General features: G+C 37.9%; 3 protein-coding genes across 3 annotated transcripts; 1 reads left to right on the top strand and 2 right to left on the bottom strand.

The window, feature by feature from the left end:
* Nucleotides 1–234: 234 nt before the first annotated feature.
* tada2b (transcriptional adaptor 2B) lies at nucleotides 235–1,940 on the bottom strand. The gene is made up of 2 exons (XM_016280044.1): nucleotides 1,507–1,940; nucleotides 235–726 (listed from the first exon to the last, which is right to left on the bottom strand). Exons 1-2 carry the CDS (start codon nucleotides 1,774–1,776, stop codon nucleotides 235–237), a joined length of 762 nt encoding a protein of 253 aa, XP_016135530.1. The 5' UTR covers nucleotides 1,777–1,940.
* Nucleotides 1,941–2,482: 542 nt separating this feature from the next.
* On the top strand, nucleotides 2,483–4,389 carry cfap184 (cilia and flagella associated protein 184). Its single transcript, XM_016279975.1, has 2 exons — nucleotides 2,483–3,604; nucleotides 4,043–4,389. Exons 1-2 carry the CDS (start codon nucleotides 2,483–2,485, stop codon nucleotides 4,382–4,384), a joined length of 1,464 nt encoding a protein of 487 aa, XP_016135461.1. The 3' UTR covers nucleotides 4,385–4,389.
* A 6,754-nt stretch (nucleotides 4,390–11,143) lies between these two features.
* LOC107591051 (C-C motif chemokine 3-like) lies at nucleotides 11,144–12,345 on the bottom strand. Its single transcript, XM_016280055.1, has 3 exons — nucleotides 12,141–12,345; nucleotides 11,823–11,934; nucleotides 11,144–11,704 (listed from the first exon to the last, which is right to left on the bottom strand). The coding sequence occupies exons 1-3, from the start codon at nucleotides 12,214–12,216 to the stop codon at nucleotides 11,608–11,610; spliced, it is 285 nt and encodes a 94-aa protein (XP_016135541.1). The 5' UTR covers nucleotides 12,217–12,345; the 3' UTR covers nucleotides 11,144–11,607.
* Nucleotides 12,346–16,710: the final 4,365 nt, after the last annotated feature.

Raw genomic sequence — 16,710 nt, 5'->3', positions numbered from 1 at the left:
TTTTTTTTTTTTACAGGTTTAGGCAAGGCACCATTTTTTTTAAATTTTACTTAGGTTATATTTCAACACTTTAATACAAAGTAGGACATAACATGACATATGCAATAAAATACTTTCCATATACTCAACATTTTGACAAATATGATCCTTCCAAATGCACAATTTTACCAGAAAACATGTCATAACTAAGCAAAAAATATATTTTTTTAAATGTCACATTGTTTTTAAAAAAAATTATAAAAACGTACTTGCGATGGTACCTGGTCGTTCTCGCTCTTTATCCTTTTTGTCCCGTCCCAGAAAGGCTGGCACTAAATTGTAATCACGAGCGATGTTTTTGCGTCGCTGGCGCTCACGCAGCTTACGCACGTACATGTCCACATGGGCTCGTTTCATCTCGATCTCGATATCTTCATCATCGTAGTTTACAGACAGGCCACTGATGAGTTTCTCTGCCTCTTGGTCATATTCGATCTCGTAGTCGTCACGAAGCGGCATATATCCCAGCTGCTGCTGCTCTGCCACAGATATGTCTAATGGGGGCAACGGGGTAGTCAAACTAGGAGACAGCGGACCTCCGCTGGGACAAGTGTGGTCTGTCACGCGGTTGGGGATGCTGTCAGGGATGCAGGCTTTACCCAGATTCCCATGGATATACATGCTCACATAATGGTCCATGACCTCCTGAGGGGTGCGTGATGCACCCACATGGGCGGCCATATCCTCCTAACACACAGAAATAAACAAAGATACAGAGTTAGTTCATTCAAACATTAAATTCTGTCATTTACTCTCCCTCATGTCAGTGCAAATGCATATGTCATTCATTTACAAATCACAAATAAAGATGACAGCTGTCTCTTTAGAAGACATAAATTAAACCACTCGATTCATATGGATAATGTTTACAATGTTTTTTGAAGCATCAAAGTTTTGGTGACATAGCCTTTCAATTGAGGGACAAAAATCTCATCATGTTTTATTAAAAAAAAAAACATCAGGTTGAGTTTAGAAGATAACAAAAGCCTTATGAGTTTGAAACGATATGAGGGTGAGTAAATAAACTAAGCCTTTAACATACAGGTCATAATAATATCAAAGTTACAAACTCAAACATTATTATTATTTCTTAACATACATTATATTAATGCAAATATAACTTAATGAATATAACCTGCTTTCAGCAATAGTGCACAGTACAGTTTGTTCTCTCTGTGGAAACGCTATATTGTGCAGTTTATTATGAATGAGCAAAACTTTAAATGGGTTGTAAAATTCATTTCTGCAATTCATTTCATTGGGTTAAATAATCCTGTAATACAATATGCAGCACAGACCTAGGGGATATGCTTGGTTCTTAAAAAAACTATTTCTAAGTTTCTTCAACTAAGCAATGCACCATTTGTTGCAGACTAAGCATGACCATTGTGTATTGATGTGCACATTTGGCCATGCAAAGGAAGTTTATTAAAGGCGCATCAATATGGACTCATTTGAGAATCGTACCCAGTTACCAAATCCATATTGCTCGATAGCATCGAGCAGCGACTGCTCTTCCCTGCTAGTCCATCCTCCCTCTGCATCGGGACCCCAGAGCGAGAAGCGCCCGCCGTCAACTTGCTGATAGCCATGCCATCGCCTGTGGTTACCGATTTCGGCACCTGCGGAGAAGCACTCCGGACAAAGTTCAATATCCTGGCATTCGGCACAGCGAATCCGCAAATTCGTAACATCTGCCAAGCAGTTCACGCAGTACTTCTTCCCTAGGTCGGCCATATTGCTTACTACCGCTTGTTGTTGGAAGCAGCAGTGGCACGGGGCTGGGCATGCGCAGTGGAGTATCTCCGGTCACGCCGCTGCGTCTTATTAATATTAATAAGGACACAGCGAACGCTTGCGATTGGCTCTCGCTCTGGGTGCCCATGGCAACAGGCACGCACTCCCGTACAGACACAAAATAGTTGAGGCAAGCGTCTTTCATGAGCTAAACATTGATTTACTTTAGAGAAATTACATGTAATTATTTTAATAATTAAAAAAAAAACTTTGTAAATTCAATCATATACAATGGAAGAGGAGTCATTAGAGCTAAAACATGAAGAAAGTCCTGTTTTAGAAAATACTCTGGTGGAAAACACTGAAACAACTGAGGATCCAACAGAGGCAGCAAGTGCTCAGGTTGGGGAGGAAGAATCTGAAGCAACTGAACCTCTTAACATCTCAGAAGGTGTTGAGGATGATGTGGTCAAGCAGGGTTCACAGCTGACAGAAGACATGTCTATTGCTGAGACAAGTGAAGCACAGATAGCTGAAACCGAGTTTGGGCAACATATGATAACAGAAGAGGAGGATGGAATAGAACCCCTTATAAATGATGTTGAGGCAAGCGTCTTTCATGAGCTAAACATTGATTTACTTTAGAGAAATTACATGTAATTATTTTAATAATTTAAAAAAAACTTTGTAAATTCAATCATATACAATGGAAAAGGAGTCATTAGAGCTAAAACATGAAGAAAGTCCTGTTTTAGAAAATACTCTGGTGGAAAACACTGAAACAACTGAGGATCCAACAGAGGCAGCAAGTGCTCAGGTTGGGGAGGAAGAATCTGAAGCAACTGAACCTCTTAACATCTCAGAAGGTGTTGAGGATGATGTGGTCAAGCAGGGTTCACAGCTGACAGAAGACATGTCTATTGCTGAGACAAGTGAAGCACAGATAGCTGAAACCGAGTTTGGGCAACATATGATAACAGAAGAGGAGGATGGAATAGAACCCCTTATAAATGAGACCTTGGAGGACACTGAGGGTCCTGAAATAGGACATTTTATTGACGATCTTCTATCTCGTGAGGACACTGAGGAGGAAGAGGAGGAGGATAGACATCCAGCTGGTCCTGACCCAGAGAGAGAGAGGACCAGCCCTCCTAATGAATCAACGGTGCCTGCAGAAGAAGAGGAGACTGGCCTCAACATCAACACTACAGAATATATGGCCCTGCTACCTGAACTACAGGCTGAGAGTGAAACACTCAACAAGCTAAATGGTCAGCTGCAGACCAAAATAGCAGAATACCTCAGTAAGAAGGCAGGTGATAAACATCCCAGACTGGACGGAGATATCTCAGACCAGGAGCAGTACCAAAAGTACCTGGATCTCATGGAGGAGCTAAAAGTGCAGCACCACCGTGTCTCAGAGCTCCACCAACAGCGGACTGAGGAGCTCCGCCAGCAGAGCTTAGAGAAACTGAAGCAGGTGGAGCACGAGCTGAGATCCCTAGCTGCACTGAAATATGAAGCTGCTGTGACAGCACTGACCGGTAAGGTGGGCAAACAGGCAGCACTGGCAAAGGTGGAGAAGCTGCAGTCAGACGAACTGAAGCAGGAAGACAAGCTGGCATCCGTGCGTCTCAACAACATCAAGCTCAAGAACAAAATATGTCAGCTTGAGACGGAACTTAAATCCAAGCGTGAGCTTGCTGATGGCTTGCTGCTGATGGACTTTGAGCAGCTCAAAACAGAGAACCAGACATTTAAAGACAAGCTGAAGGAGCGCAGCGAGGAGCTACTTAGGCTGAAAAGGAAGGTTGCCTGCTCCGTGCAGGTAAATGAGATTTTTTTTAATGAATGAATGAATGTGTGTGTGTGTGTGTGTGTGTGTGTTTTCCACCTCATTTCAGGAGTGAAATTAGTTTTTGTGGTCATCGGGAGCATGTAAATGTTAAAAATAAATTATATATTAATATATTGAAATAATTATATATAATTATTATTAATAAGGTAATAATAAAAATATTTTATATAAATGTATTAATAAAAATGAATTATATATATATAATTATTTCATTATATAAATAGCTGAATGCCCAACTTCAAGTCTTTTAAAACGTTGTGCATATAAGCTATTCATATAATATAGGTTATGTAACAACATAACAACTTACATAATAAGTTTACCATTATCCATAAAATGCATTGTGTGTAGCAACCTATATTGTTTCCAAAATTGTGTTTTTACAAATTTTTTGTCCCACAACTTCAGGGCATTTCCCATGTGAAAGAGAAGCTGCATTTCATGCAGATGGAGAATAAGGTCAAACACACTCAACTGGTGAAGACAGACACATTGGTGGCTCTTAAACGTGAAGTGCTGACACGTACTCGACAGGCTCGTGACGGCCTGCGTGCAGACAACCTTAAGCTGCAGCAGCGCTGTGGCCTGCTGGGAAACACCACACTGCTGCAGGACTTTGAGGAGAAGGTAGACACCTCTGAATGCCTGCAGCAGAGACTAGAGATGTTGAAGAGACGTCACGCTGAGCTCACGCTGAAGTGTGCTGGAGTCAAGCAGAAGATCGAGCAAAGCAAACCAGAGGGCCAGTGACAACACAGGTGCACGTGCTTCCCTTCAGTAATGGAGTTAAATGCAATGAATAGAATGTAACTTGACAAAGCGTATCTTTTGCAAAGCGTTAAAGTTTATAGAAAAGTTTGGTGAGATATAATACTTTGTAATAATTTGTTATAATAATTTGTCATCTTAAATAGTATTCACATAGTATTTATCTTAGTTATTTTCTTTTGTTGATTGTCTTGATTGTCACAGTACCAAACGTGCTTATAGAGGTTAGCACTCAATTAAAGAAGAACACATGACTTCGTTCATTTTGCTAACAGGCAATGGCACCACTACTTTAAAGGATGCTGCTGAAGTTTTTATTCTTAAGTGCAAAGCAGAAGAAATTCATGTATATGGATTTTCTAATCTACCTTATCAATTAACATCGACAGCAACAACATTTTTCATGTTTATATATTTTTACATATAAATTTAAACATGTGCATTAACAGCACCCAAACATTTTTTGAGACAGCCACCATTTTTTCTGTAGACAGAAAAAAAAATTTGTTCACTTTAGATTTTGAGTGGCTATTTGATTAAACTTGTCATGTTGTCTATGCTGTTGACATACAACAAGAATTTTACAAAAATATTCATAAGGATATTAATTTGTCAGTTTTGTGGTATGTTGTACTTTATTGGAAGTGCATAATAGAAGACAATTATTATATAATTAAGTAGAAAAAAAAAAAGTCAAAAGTTTCTTTAATCAATCATGAAATTATGATGTGGTAAAATACCATATATGGTGCTAATACAGCTTGAAGTTAATGATTAAGGTGCTGTATAGCAATCATGTCGCTATCAGTAAAATCAATGTGACTGCTGTATGTTTACATGCATGATGCTGCAGAAAAAATAGCACTACAGTTAGAAAAGTTATTTTCACATTTAATGCAGAAGATTAAAGATATAGCAGACTGGGACAGTAAACATGCAGTCATTTGTCATGATACCATAACAATGAAAAATAATAGATCAGCACAAGAAGATTACTGAGCCAATTATTCAGTTATGAAACAAGGTAAAACACCGTCATTCCAGCTGCATCACCAAAGATCACGATCATTGATTGCTTTCATGGTATCTTCACCCAGCTCAGCTGAGGATCCGCGCAGACACGATAACCCTTCTTTGTGACAAAACTGATAGAAGGAAAAGATCACAGTTACTCCACACAGCAATCATACAAACTTACACAATATAATGAATTTCCATTCAACAGTCTCAATGTTGACAAATTACACATTATTAAGGTTTATTACAGTCATTTGCATCATTGTCTTTTACAGAATTAGGAATGAAAATGAAAACAGGCAATGGCAAAACTCACATGACTCCAGGTTTGGCACATTACATTCTTGTTGTCACCATGTAGGAATCAATTTTAGCGAATTGTTCTCCCATAATAATTAAAACAGCATTCAGTTGGTAAATTGGCATCTGTGTTGAAAAATGTCATTTATTTATATAATGGGCCAATTATTATAAAAACAGCTAAATTGGCTTTATTTGTTATCTCAAACAGTATCTAAAGCAGTGGTCTCAAACTTAATTCCTGGAGGGCCACAGCTCTGCTTTAGAGTTTAGCTCCAACCAGCTCCAACTCACACACCTGCTTGGAAGTTTCTAGTAATCCTGAAGACCTTGATTAGCTGGGGCAGGTGTAATTGTTTAGGGTAGGAGCTAAACTTTGAAGAGCTGTGGCCCTCCGGGAATTTGAGACCAATGATCTAAAGCAGGGGTGTCCAAACTCTGTCCTGGAGGGCCGGTGTCCTGAAGAGTTTAGCTCCAACCCCAATTAAACACACCTGAACCACCTAATCAAGCGCTTACTAGGCATACTAGAAACTTCCAGGCAGGTTTGTTGAGGCAAGTTGGAGCTAAACTCTGCAGGACCAATTATTATAAAAACAGCTAAATTGGCTTTATTTGTTATCTCAAACAGTATCTAAAGCAGTGGTCTCAAACTTAATTCCTGGAGGGCCACAGCTCTGCTTTAGAGTTTAGCTCCAACCAGCTCCAACTCACACACCTGCTTGGAAGTTTCTAGTAATCCTGAAGACCTTGATTAGCTGGAGCAGGTGTAATTGTTTAGGGTAGGAGCTAAACTTTGAAGAGCTGTGGCCCTCCGGGAATTTGAGACCAATGATCTAAAGCAGGGGTGTCCAAACTCGGTCCTGGCGGGCCGGTGTCCTGAAGAGTTTAGCTCCAACCCCAATTAAACACACCTGAACCACCTAATCAAGCTCTTACTAGGCATACTAGAAACTTCCAGGCAGGTTTGTTGAGGCAAGTTGGAGCTAAACTCTGCAGGACACCGGCCCTCCAGGACTGAGTTTGGGCACCCCTGATCTAAAGCTTTATATCACAGTTCTTTTCTTAATATGTTTATCACAGTGGCAGCAGATGGCGCTATTTGTCACATCAAGTCAATTGGGCAACCACTTCTGTCCATTCTAATTCTAATTCTAGTTCTATTATTCTAATGTATTCTTGAAAGAACTCGATTTCACATATTTGACATTGAATTACAGAGGGTAGTGCTCAACAAACAAATGATGTTTGGCTTTAGCACGTGACTTTTGCAGTGTCCGAGTGGAAAAACATGCTTCAGCTGTATTTTCCAAGCCGTTGCTGGAAGGTCATGGTGGAACATTTAAAGAATTTTTAAGGTGTTTTCCATTTAACATTATAGGTGATGCTGGTTTTGCTAATTAGACGCAATCTATTTTAAAAACAATGAGCAGGATATGGCCTCCCACAGGAAATGCAGCTGAAGGTGGTACAGGGTCATGGACATAAGCGGTCGACCACAAATTCTAGTGCTCCGCTGACAGCTTCGAGGTGTTATCATCTATTGACACATTTATATGCAGATGAGAAACTAGTGCTATTAAAAGACAACACCTGAACACCAGACCACCAACACATTCTGCAATAGACAACATTTCGTTGTGCAATACTATGCTGATCTTTTAAAAATGTCCAAAATGATGTTAGGAATGCTCATATTCGTAGGCTTGTCTAGCTTGTTTTATTTGAGGCCCTTTTATACTTTAATGATCAAGGTATAACTGGTCATCAGTTCTTTGAATGATCTTGCTTTCAGAAGTCATTTATTAATACGTTATGTGAAAAAGTTCAGTCCTGAGAGACTATGCAGCAACTTCACATAGGGAGAAATCTGAGGTCTGCTAGCTCTAAAAAAAAAAACTTATAGTAGTGATCTTTCATAAAAACAACACCTCATGATCTTGACAGGTTGTATGAGGAAGGAACATATTTTAGTTCAGTTTTTTTAGCTGTATCTGTTTTAAATTATGCATCTTACTAATATTACCAGTTTAGATCAAGTTGGCTTATGGAAATCCATGTGTAATTCTGGAACTCCAGTCCCTTGTTCATCAGCACTGCAGTATTTTTTTTAAATATTCTTTAGTCACAATACACCATTGTCTGTGCTGTGTTGGGTCTGCTGTACTGAATGCTATCCTCACTAGTTTAAAGGACCTTGTTGAATTATTTGTGCAAAACAGGAAATTAATACATTCTATGGACACAGAAAAGGTCAATAATTAGTGACACCTGAATAGATAACATGAGCATATGCATACTTACACTTACAGTTGTGCTCAAAATTATTCATACCCTTGGTAAATATGATCAATAAAAGGCTGTAAAAATCAATCTGTATCATCAATCCTTTAGATATTTTATTTTTAAAAATTTACTAAAATCTAGCATTTCATTGGAGAATAAGAGTTTAAAATGGGAGAGAAATCCCATTATGAAATAAATGTTTTTCTCTAATACTCATTGGTCACAATTAATCATACCCTTTTATCCAATATTTTTTGCAACCTCCTTTTGCCAAGAGAACAGCTCTGAGTCTTCACCTATAATGCCTGAAGAGTTTAGACAGGACATCAGAGACCATTCCTTCATACAGAATCTCTCCAGACCCTTCAGATTCCCAGCTGCATGTTGATGCTTCTCCTCTTCAGTTCACCACACTCATTTGTCCTGTTGGAAGATCCAACCATGGCCCATTATAAGATTTCTATCATGGACAGTCCGTTTTAAATTTTTTATACATTGGTATTTTATAGAATCCATTATGGTAATTATTTTATGCATTGCTGCACATGCAACAAATATCAGGAACATTTGTTAGGCTAAAATAAGATCAAACGCAATAATTATCAAACAGTAAATTTAAGAAAAAGAGGAATAAAAATAACCATAAATTGTAACTATTTACATACCGTAATTATTTTACACATTGATGCAAATGCAACAGACAGTATTACAGTGTCTCTTGCACACTGGAAGTTTGCACTTTATGCAAAAACTGCTGGTTTTCACATCCTTTGGCCAGCACATTTGGCACCTTTTTCTTTTCTGTGAGAGACTGGTCATAGAGGAATGAGACGTGGAGGGACCAGCTGCGGAGGGACCAGCCGTGGAGGCACCTGCTGTGAAGGAACCAGCCGTGGAGGGACCAGCTGTGGAGGCACATGCCGTGAAGGAACCAGCTCCAAAGGGACCAGCTGCAGAAGGACCAGCCGTGGAGGAGCCGGCTCCTAGGAAAATATAACTCAAATGCTGATTTTATGTCTTCAGCTCTTGAACAGGCATACCTTGTGGGCCCAGGTGTCTTTCTGATGATCTCCTCTGTTCGTGCTGTTCCTGGTGTTTGTGGTGGAGGAGACGAACTCCAAAGTATTTCCCCATTTTTAGAGAGAAAATTTGGATCTTCCTCAGGGCATTCCTCCTCTGAATCCTCATCTGAATGCTGCTCCTCTGTGATCTCAAAATCAGGGTCAGCCTCTGTAAAGTCTTCCTCTGCATCAGAAGGGTCATCTGGTTCACTACTTTCTTCATTTTCACTTGACTGAAGCAACTGTTCCAGGGCCACTTGAGCAGTGTATCTTCTTGACATTTTGGTGAAGAATGAACTGTGCCCAGGTCTTCACTGTTTTTGGTGCTATGAAACAGATTCTCTGATTGGTCTGGTGGTTACTGGAGGAGAATATTTGATCCATGATCTTATAGTAGCCGTGGCAGCAGGCAGGGGGAAAGGTGATTGTTTTATAAACAAATATTGTGATTGGCCTGGAGTGTGTGTGTGTGTAAGAGAGAGAGAATGAGTAATAATTTATGATTTATTGATTTTATTTCAATAAAAGCGGTCTTACTCTGATGCAGTCTTACCAGTTCATTTGTGTGTGTGTGTGTGTATGAGAGCGAGAAAGCGAGACTTTTTTTTCATTTATTGATTTTATTTCACATATTCTCACAATGTGCTCTGTTGCAGTCTTACCAGTTCATTTCTGGGTGTGTGTGTGTGTGTGTGTGAGAGAGGCTCTTTTGTTTTAGTTTTTTTCATTTCTTGATTTTATTTCACATATTCTCAAAATTTATCTTAAGTCAAGTCAAGTCAAGTCACCTTTATTTATATAGCGCTTTTAACAATACAGATTGTGTCAAAGCAACTGAACAGCATTAATTAGGAAAATAGTGTCAATAATGCAAAGTGTTTTTTTTTGAGAGAATGGGTATAACTGTTGTACCATGGCGCAGTACGTTTTTCTCTAACCTTTTTCAATTTGATGGGGGCAACAGCTTCTAATGTATTAGAGAAGATAGTGCCCATGTTGCTAGTCATTTTGTCTAGTTCATGTGTACTTATTGGTACACAGAGCAGTTGAGATAAATCAGGCAGGTTATTTGTGAATCTGTCTTTGGTGGCTGGAACAATAGTTCTGCCCTGATGATAACGCGGAGCCATATAGTTAACATCAGTAATATGCAGCATGCAAGATACAAGGAAATGGTCAGTAACATCATCACTTTGAGGTACGATATCTATATCAGTAAGATCAATTCCATGTGATATAATTAAATCTAGCGTAGGCTATGATTAAAACGATGAGTGGGCCCGGTGACGTTTTGCTTGACTCCAAGAGTTTATTAGGTCAGTAAACGCAAGTCCTAATGCATCATTTGTATTATCAACGTGAATGTTAAAATCTCCGACAGTCTTACCAGCTCATTTCTGTGCGCGCACACGTGAGAGAGAGCCTCTTTTGTATTTTGTATTTTTTTCATTTCTTGATTTATTTCACATATTTTCAAAATTTGCTCTTTTGAAGTCTTACCAGTTAATTTCTGTCTATTTTGCACTCTTGGTATTTTAGAGTCACCCCTTGATTGCTGCACACTTTTTTTCTGACCAGTGGCTGATTTGTAGTTTATACCACCAAAAGAATCATTTTTTTCACATTTTCACATTTTTTCGTATTTCCCATTCATTTTCTGTCTGTCATTTGTGACCGAGAAGAAGTCAAGTGTGACTATTTTTTTTTAATATAAATAACCTTTTAACATATCCAAATCATGTCCATGATTTTATTGTGTTCATATTATATTGCTAATGTGACAAAAGTCACCAAGTGTCATCTCATTCCGATGAAGCTAAGATTTTTACAGTTTCAAAATATAAAATATTTTTTGATAAAAAATTACAGAAGAGGGCCAGAGGGTTAATAATAGGCCTATTTCATATATTTATTATTAGAAATAAATAGTAAAAACGTTAAATAAATATTAAGCTGTGCTTTAAAGAGTTCCCTTAAGAGAACCTGAAGTTAATTTGGTTCTTCTACCATTTATATGACCTTTTTTTCTGTCAGTCAATTTTGATTTATTTGATCTCGTTTTGAATAAGCCGTTATGCCGTTGTTTCTGATGTACAGTAAAACTGAGGAATGCTGATGATTTTACAACAATATTCATCAGAAGGCATTTTGTGTTCCGTTTTATTAGAATTAAGAACATTGTAAAAGACAACTGTTTTTACACCGAATAAAACAAAAGCAAAAGATTTTTTCAGTTTACACATAAGAAAGCCTATCATAAATCATCCCTGTAATCCTGGTAAGAACAGGGTGATTGTTTTCTGTTTACATGTGTTATTTTGCAGTAAAATTAACACTACAGTTAAAGGTAAAACAATTAGTTTAGCATTTAAAGCAGAATGTTAAAGAAATACTAAGCTCATCAAAACAATGCATTTACTTGACGTAATGCCTCACATGATAACAATGAAAAGAATGACAGAGCATTACAGGAAGAGGGTTTACTGAGCTAGTACTTCACTTAAGAAACAAACAAAAGCGTTCCTGTGAGCATGTTGATCATCACCAAAGATCACGATCATCGAATGCTTTCATGGCACTCTTCACCCAGCTCAGCTGAGGATCCGTGCAGATACGATAACCCTTCTTTGTGACAAAACTGATAGAAGGAAAAGATCACAGTTACTCCACACAGAACTCATTATACACAGTATAATAGATTTCCATTCAACAGTCTTGACAAGTTATTATGATTGTGATGACAAATGAAAACTCACATGACCCCTGGTTTGACGCATTCCACTCTTGTCTCCATGTAGGAATCAATTTTAGCAATGGGGATTTTTCTCCCACGATAATTAAAACAGCATTCAGATGGTAAATTTGCATCTGTGTTGAAAAATATAATTCATGTAATAAATATTTTGACGTCAATCACCTAAATGTTAACAGAAATTGCTCCTTGTAGAAAAATCATTAGATCACTAATTCACTCTTGGAAATGAGCTTTACAACAGTGATAAAGCCTTTTTTTTGGGATAAATGTCAGTTCACACCACTGAACAAATAAATAATGAAACTTTCGGGTGACTTACTGTTGCCCATTACACTGGACTGGAGGAATGCAACCGCCAGAAGACCAATGAAAAGACAAAGACAATACTGACGCATAGCTGCAGATGGCTCTTCTTCTTCTTGAGATAACGCTGATATGTACTATAAACTTTACCATGGGTTTTAACGGTAAAAGAGGAGGGGGCGAGTGTGGTTTTAGTAAGGGGGCAGGTTATAGGAGAGAAATGTTCCACTGTGATCAAATCAGAAAAAAAGTGCTCATAAGCCTTACAGGAAACAGTTTTGTGGTTATTTCATGTAGCAAAACGGCACCTCATGTATGACTCACCATCTCAGTGCCATTATTCTCAATGTGCACACTAATGAAGTGAACAGGCAATAGAACACGAATATATACAACTTTATTTCTTACTATATCATCTGTATTCTGTACTGACACAACAAAAGCAAAGGCAGCATTTTTGGACAAAAGGACAAACAGAAGAACAGAGATTGGTCAAAGCGGGTTGTGAGAGCTGTGTCAGTGTATGCTCAAATAACATCTGAAAGCTTCAAGTGTACACAGTCTGCACACGTTTCAATGCTCATACAGTGTTGATACAGATGAATAAAAAGCTCACATTAAATAGTTTGGACTGGCCAGTTATTCATATGTGGGCACAGATGCATTGCACATCCTAATGCCTTCATCTTACCCCCTAATTCTGTCAATTCCCACATAAAACACAAACACATTGCACAATACACTACTCTACTTCATTACCAACATATCATGTGTTCCTGGATGGCCTTTGCTCTTTTGAACAGCATGAATTGTTTATGATGATGCGCACACTCAAGTACTCGCAACATAACATGAAGTTGTTCTCACACACACACACACACACACACACACGTCCTCTTTCATTACAAATAAGATTGTATTCACTCCTTTTAGTGTACACTCCTTTTATTTTGAACTCAAACAGCTGAAAGCACTGGATACATATGAAGTCTTCTAAGTTCTTTTTCTGAGATATGCAAGTTATTTCAAAACCTTGGACTTAAGGCAAAAATAAAAAGCCATTAACTTAAAGCTCCTGGTGTGTGTCCCCCAGATATAAAAAATATTTTTAAAATTGAGGGCAATGAATAATCGGATTATAATGAAAACAACCAACATTAACGCAAAACAAGTTCCTGGGGTTCCTATATGGTAATGAATAAGAAACAAAACATGAAATAGCAGAGAGCATAGTAAAGACGACAGTGTAAATCTATGAAAAAGGAAAGAAAATGTGCAAAGCAGCTTATTGCAGTAGTGTGGTTTAGACCACAAAAAAGGTGGGAGGTTTTCCTTCGATCACAGTGATCACAAAGCAGTGAAATCTCACCACATTATCTTGATAAGATCTGAACATACACTTACTTTGGAGTGTGCAAGATATCAAGTGCCATTCAATATTCTGGTGCCTTCATAGCTTGTTTACATATTACTGTGTGTACATACAGTACACACACTTACACTCTCTGAGAGGATATGAAATTGAGCTTTTTCTTCACAAAAATAATAATCCATGAACTTCCCTGATTTCTAATCAATATAATAAATAAGCATCTGAATGCTTAATGTGATACTGTCAATACTTCTCAGTGAAAAACATTCACCAAAATGACATTCACTTCTCTAAACTTAAAAAAAAGTGGAAAATGCTGTTATTGTCGTTACATATTATGGTCCCAAAAATTAGGCCAGTTTAGTGCATGTTATTTACATGAAACAAGTAAAGACTTTAAGTATTATAACATGGTATTTGATCAATTTGATCTGATTTTAATCTCAATCTGATGAAGTGTTGAATGTCAGGAATAATTTACTGCAAAATATAGAGAGGCTTGTTTCTCTGTTATTAATAAAGACAATATGAGATGTCAAGCATAATGCTGCGACGAGCCGTATGACTGAAAACCACCATCATCACTGAACTCGTACTCCTACCCAATCTCTCATCTACCTTCTTTTCAACACTTCAACCACCATGAGATCCAAGCTGCACCACAATGTTAAAGCCACATTTATTATGCTAAATCCTGTTCTGTAAGCATGAATTGAAACCAAACTTTGGAACTTCAGAAACGCTGGTATTCCAGGATGTTTGGTTTTGGACTGGCACAACACTTTCTATAAAAAAAGAGAAAAAAGTAAAAAGGGACAGAGAATCCAGTAACAATACCATGAACACAGCAATATCTTTCAGTATGCACTCAAATCTCTGAATAAAGACATTTGTGAGACAGAAACACAGATTACAGACACAGGGAGTAAGAGGTAGAATAAATAATAGTTCAGTGTGCAATAAGTCTTAGAAACAATGGAAAAATCAACACAGGAGAAAACATACAACAAATAAAAACAACCTCAGAAAACCACAGGAAAACATTTTGCTTAAATGGAAATGTCTCGTTTAAGCTGAGGGAGGCCGAAAAGAAAGTAATGAGAGGACAGAGACATGAAATAAAACTCGCATTGCCACACCTAACTGAGAATCAGGAGTGTACATTCATGTGATGTGTTGCCTCTGTTCCAGCTCTGTGAGGTCCGTTTGTGTTCCCAGGCATCAGTTTGTATGGAAGTGGCCACTGGAACTGATATTCTCTGATGAGGAGTACCCATGGACAGTCAACATGACTTTCTCTCTCAGTCTCTGTGAGGTGGAAGAGAAGACATGAGGTTGCATCCTTAGCGTTTCAGTAGCGGACTGCCACGGTCTTGTCCTTTCTGCAAAGTCTGAAGAACCTAGAGGTACAAAAGAATGAAAAAAATAAGACTAGTGAAGTAAAAACACAATTAAAATAATGAACAGCATTGTATCACTCTACTATTTATTAACATTTAATCCTTTTTTAACAAAAATATAATTCCGAAAGTATTCAGACCCTCTCATTTATTATACTTTGTTGCAGCCTTGTGCTAAAATGCTTTTAAATTCAGTTTTTTAATACATTTGCAGAGTTATTAAAATCTAGTGTCTGCTCTGTCACTACAGTTTATGAAGTGTGGAAAAAAAATTGCATTTTACCATAAGGCTGCAACATAAAATGTGAAATATGGGGGGTTCTCAATCCACTGTATATTCACCGTACATTCAAAATGTTGGGGTCAGTCAAATTTGTCTTGAAAGAAACAGATCACTTTATTTAGCAAGGACAAATTAAATGATCAAAAAATGACAGTAAAGAAAGTCAAGTATAACATTAAACAGATTTCCATTTCAAATAAAACCTGTTCTTTTAAACTTCATCAATGAATCCTGAAAGAATGTGTCACTGTTTCCACATAAATCTTAAATGTTTTCAGCATTGATGATAATGAGAAATGTGTTGTAAAGCTCAAAGAAATAAGAAAGAGCACCAAATAATGCTGAACACTGGAGTAATGGTTGCTGAATGTAATATTACACAATATTACATTTTTTTATGTATTTTTGATTAGATAAATGCAGCCTTGGGACACATTAGAGACTTAAAAAAAAATTACATTTTAAAACTTCTTAGCAACCCTAAAATTTTGAATGTTAGTACTGTGTGTGTACAGACTTATATCATGGTGGGGACTTAAAGGCACAATATATAATTTTTCACCGCTAGGGGCGCGTATTCAAAGTAGACAAAGGCGTAGTTTGATGACACCGTGACTGAGTGTGGAATCATGGGAGTTGCCGTTTTCATCCCCACAGCCGATGCAATCCGACGGCACTCGGGCAGAAATCATGTTCATGGATGAGCTAATGATTTATTAACGTAGTAGAATGAAGCAGGGTGAGGCTGAAAGGCGTCGAAGCGAAACGAGGCTGTTGAACGAGCGTGACACACGGCTCGAAAGCAGTGGAGCTTTTATTATGCCACAGTCGACCGCTTCCACTCCTTCCGGTCGAGCGTATGTGGGGGGGAAAAGCAGCGCTGTTTTATCATACTAGATACATTTGAAAGTTCTGTTATAATGCTACTCTGTGCGATCGTCACCTGTCTAATAAAGCGCAGAACATATTAAAGCGTCTTTGGTGTCTCCATGTTTTCTACAAAACAAAACCGGAAATCGAGGGGTTACGACGTCATTGGCAGGCGACACAATGACACTATGGACACGCTCCGTGTCACTAGTTAAAATTGCTTATTTGTCTGGATTTAAACATTCTTCAAAACATTTGGGATAATGTAAGTACACAAGTCAGCAAAATATATAACACTGTTCTAGTGGTTTTTGGATATTTTAATAAAATTTTTTTTACATATTGTGCCTTTAAACCTGAATTCACACAGACTCATGTGGACTCGTGCCACGGTGGGGACCTAAATTGAGGTCCCCATGGGTTCAAAAGCTTTTTGAGAAAGTAAAAATGCAGAAAGTTTTCTGTGATGGGTAGGTTTAGGTGTAGGGTTGGTGTAGGGCGATAGAAAATACGGTTTGTACAGTATAAAAACCATTATGCCTATGGAGAGTCCCTACAAGGATAGCTGACCAGACTCTGTGTGTGTGTAATCAGTTACAGTTACTAAGAAAAAATGTGTAATTAAATTACAGTTACTTATGAAAATGTTAACGATTACAGA

The sequence above is a fragment of the Sinocyclocheilus grahami genome, unplaced genomic scaffold (genome assembly GCF_001515645.1).
Source record: "Sinocyclocheilus grahami isolate Dianchi unplaced genomic scaffold, SAMN03320097.WGS_v1.1 scaffold136.1, whole genome shotgun sequence".
NCBI lineage: Eukaryota > Metazoa > Chordata > Actinopteri > Cypriniformes > Cyprinidae > Sinocyclocheilus > Sinocyclocheilus grahami.
This window is presented reverse-complemented; position numbering and strand designations above follow the sequence as displayed.

Bases quoted from the DNA above. Each gene is read 5' to 3' on its own strand.
- tada2b (XM_016280044.1), bottom strand. From the start codon at position 1,776: ATGGCCGACCTAGGGAAGAAGTACTGCGTGAACTGCTTGGCAGATGTT. The intron at 727-1,506 runs GTACGATTCTCA...TCTGTGTGTTAG, and splicing joins AATATGGATTTGGTAACTGG to GAGGATATGGCCGCCCATGT.
- cfap184 (XM_016279975.1), top strand. From the start codon at position 2,483: ATGGAAAAGGAGTCATTAGAGCTAAAACATGAAGAAAGTCCTGTTTTA. The intron at 3,605-4,042 runs GTAAATGAGATT...CCACAACTTCAG, and splicing joins AGGTTGCCTGCTCCGTGCAG to GGCATTTCCCATGTGAAAGA.
- LOC107591051 (XM_016280055.1), bottom strand. From the start codon at position 12,216: ATGCGTCAGTATTGTCTTTGTCTTTTCATTGGTCTTCTGGCGGTTGCA. The intron at 11,935-12,140 runs GTAAGTCACCCG...TTTTCAACACAG, and splicing joins GTCCAGTGTAATGGGCAACA to ATGCAAATTTACCATCTGAA. The intron at 11,705-11,822 runs GTGAGTTTTCAT...TCCTTCTATCAG, and splicing joins TGCGTCAAACCAGGGGTCAT to TTTTGTCACAAAGAAGGGTT.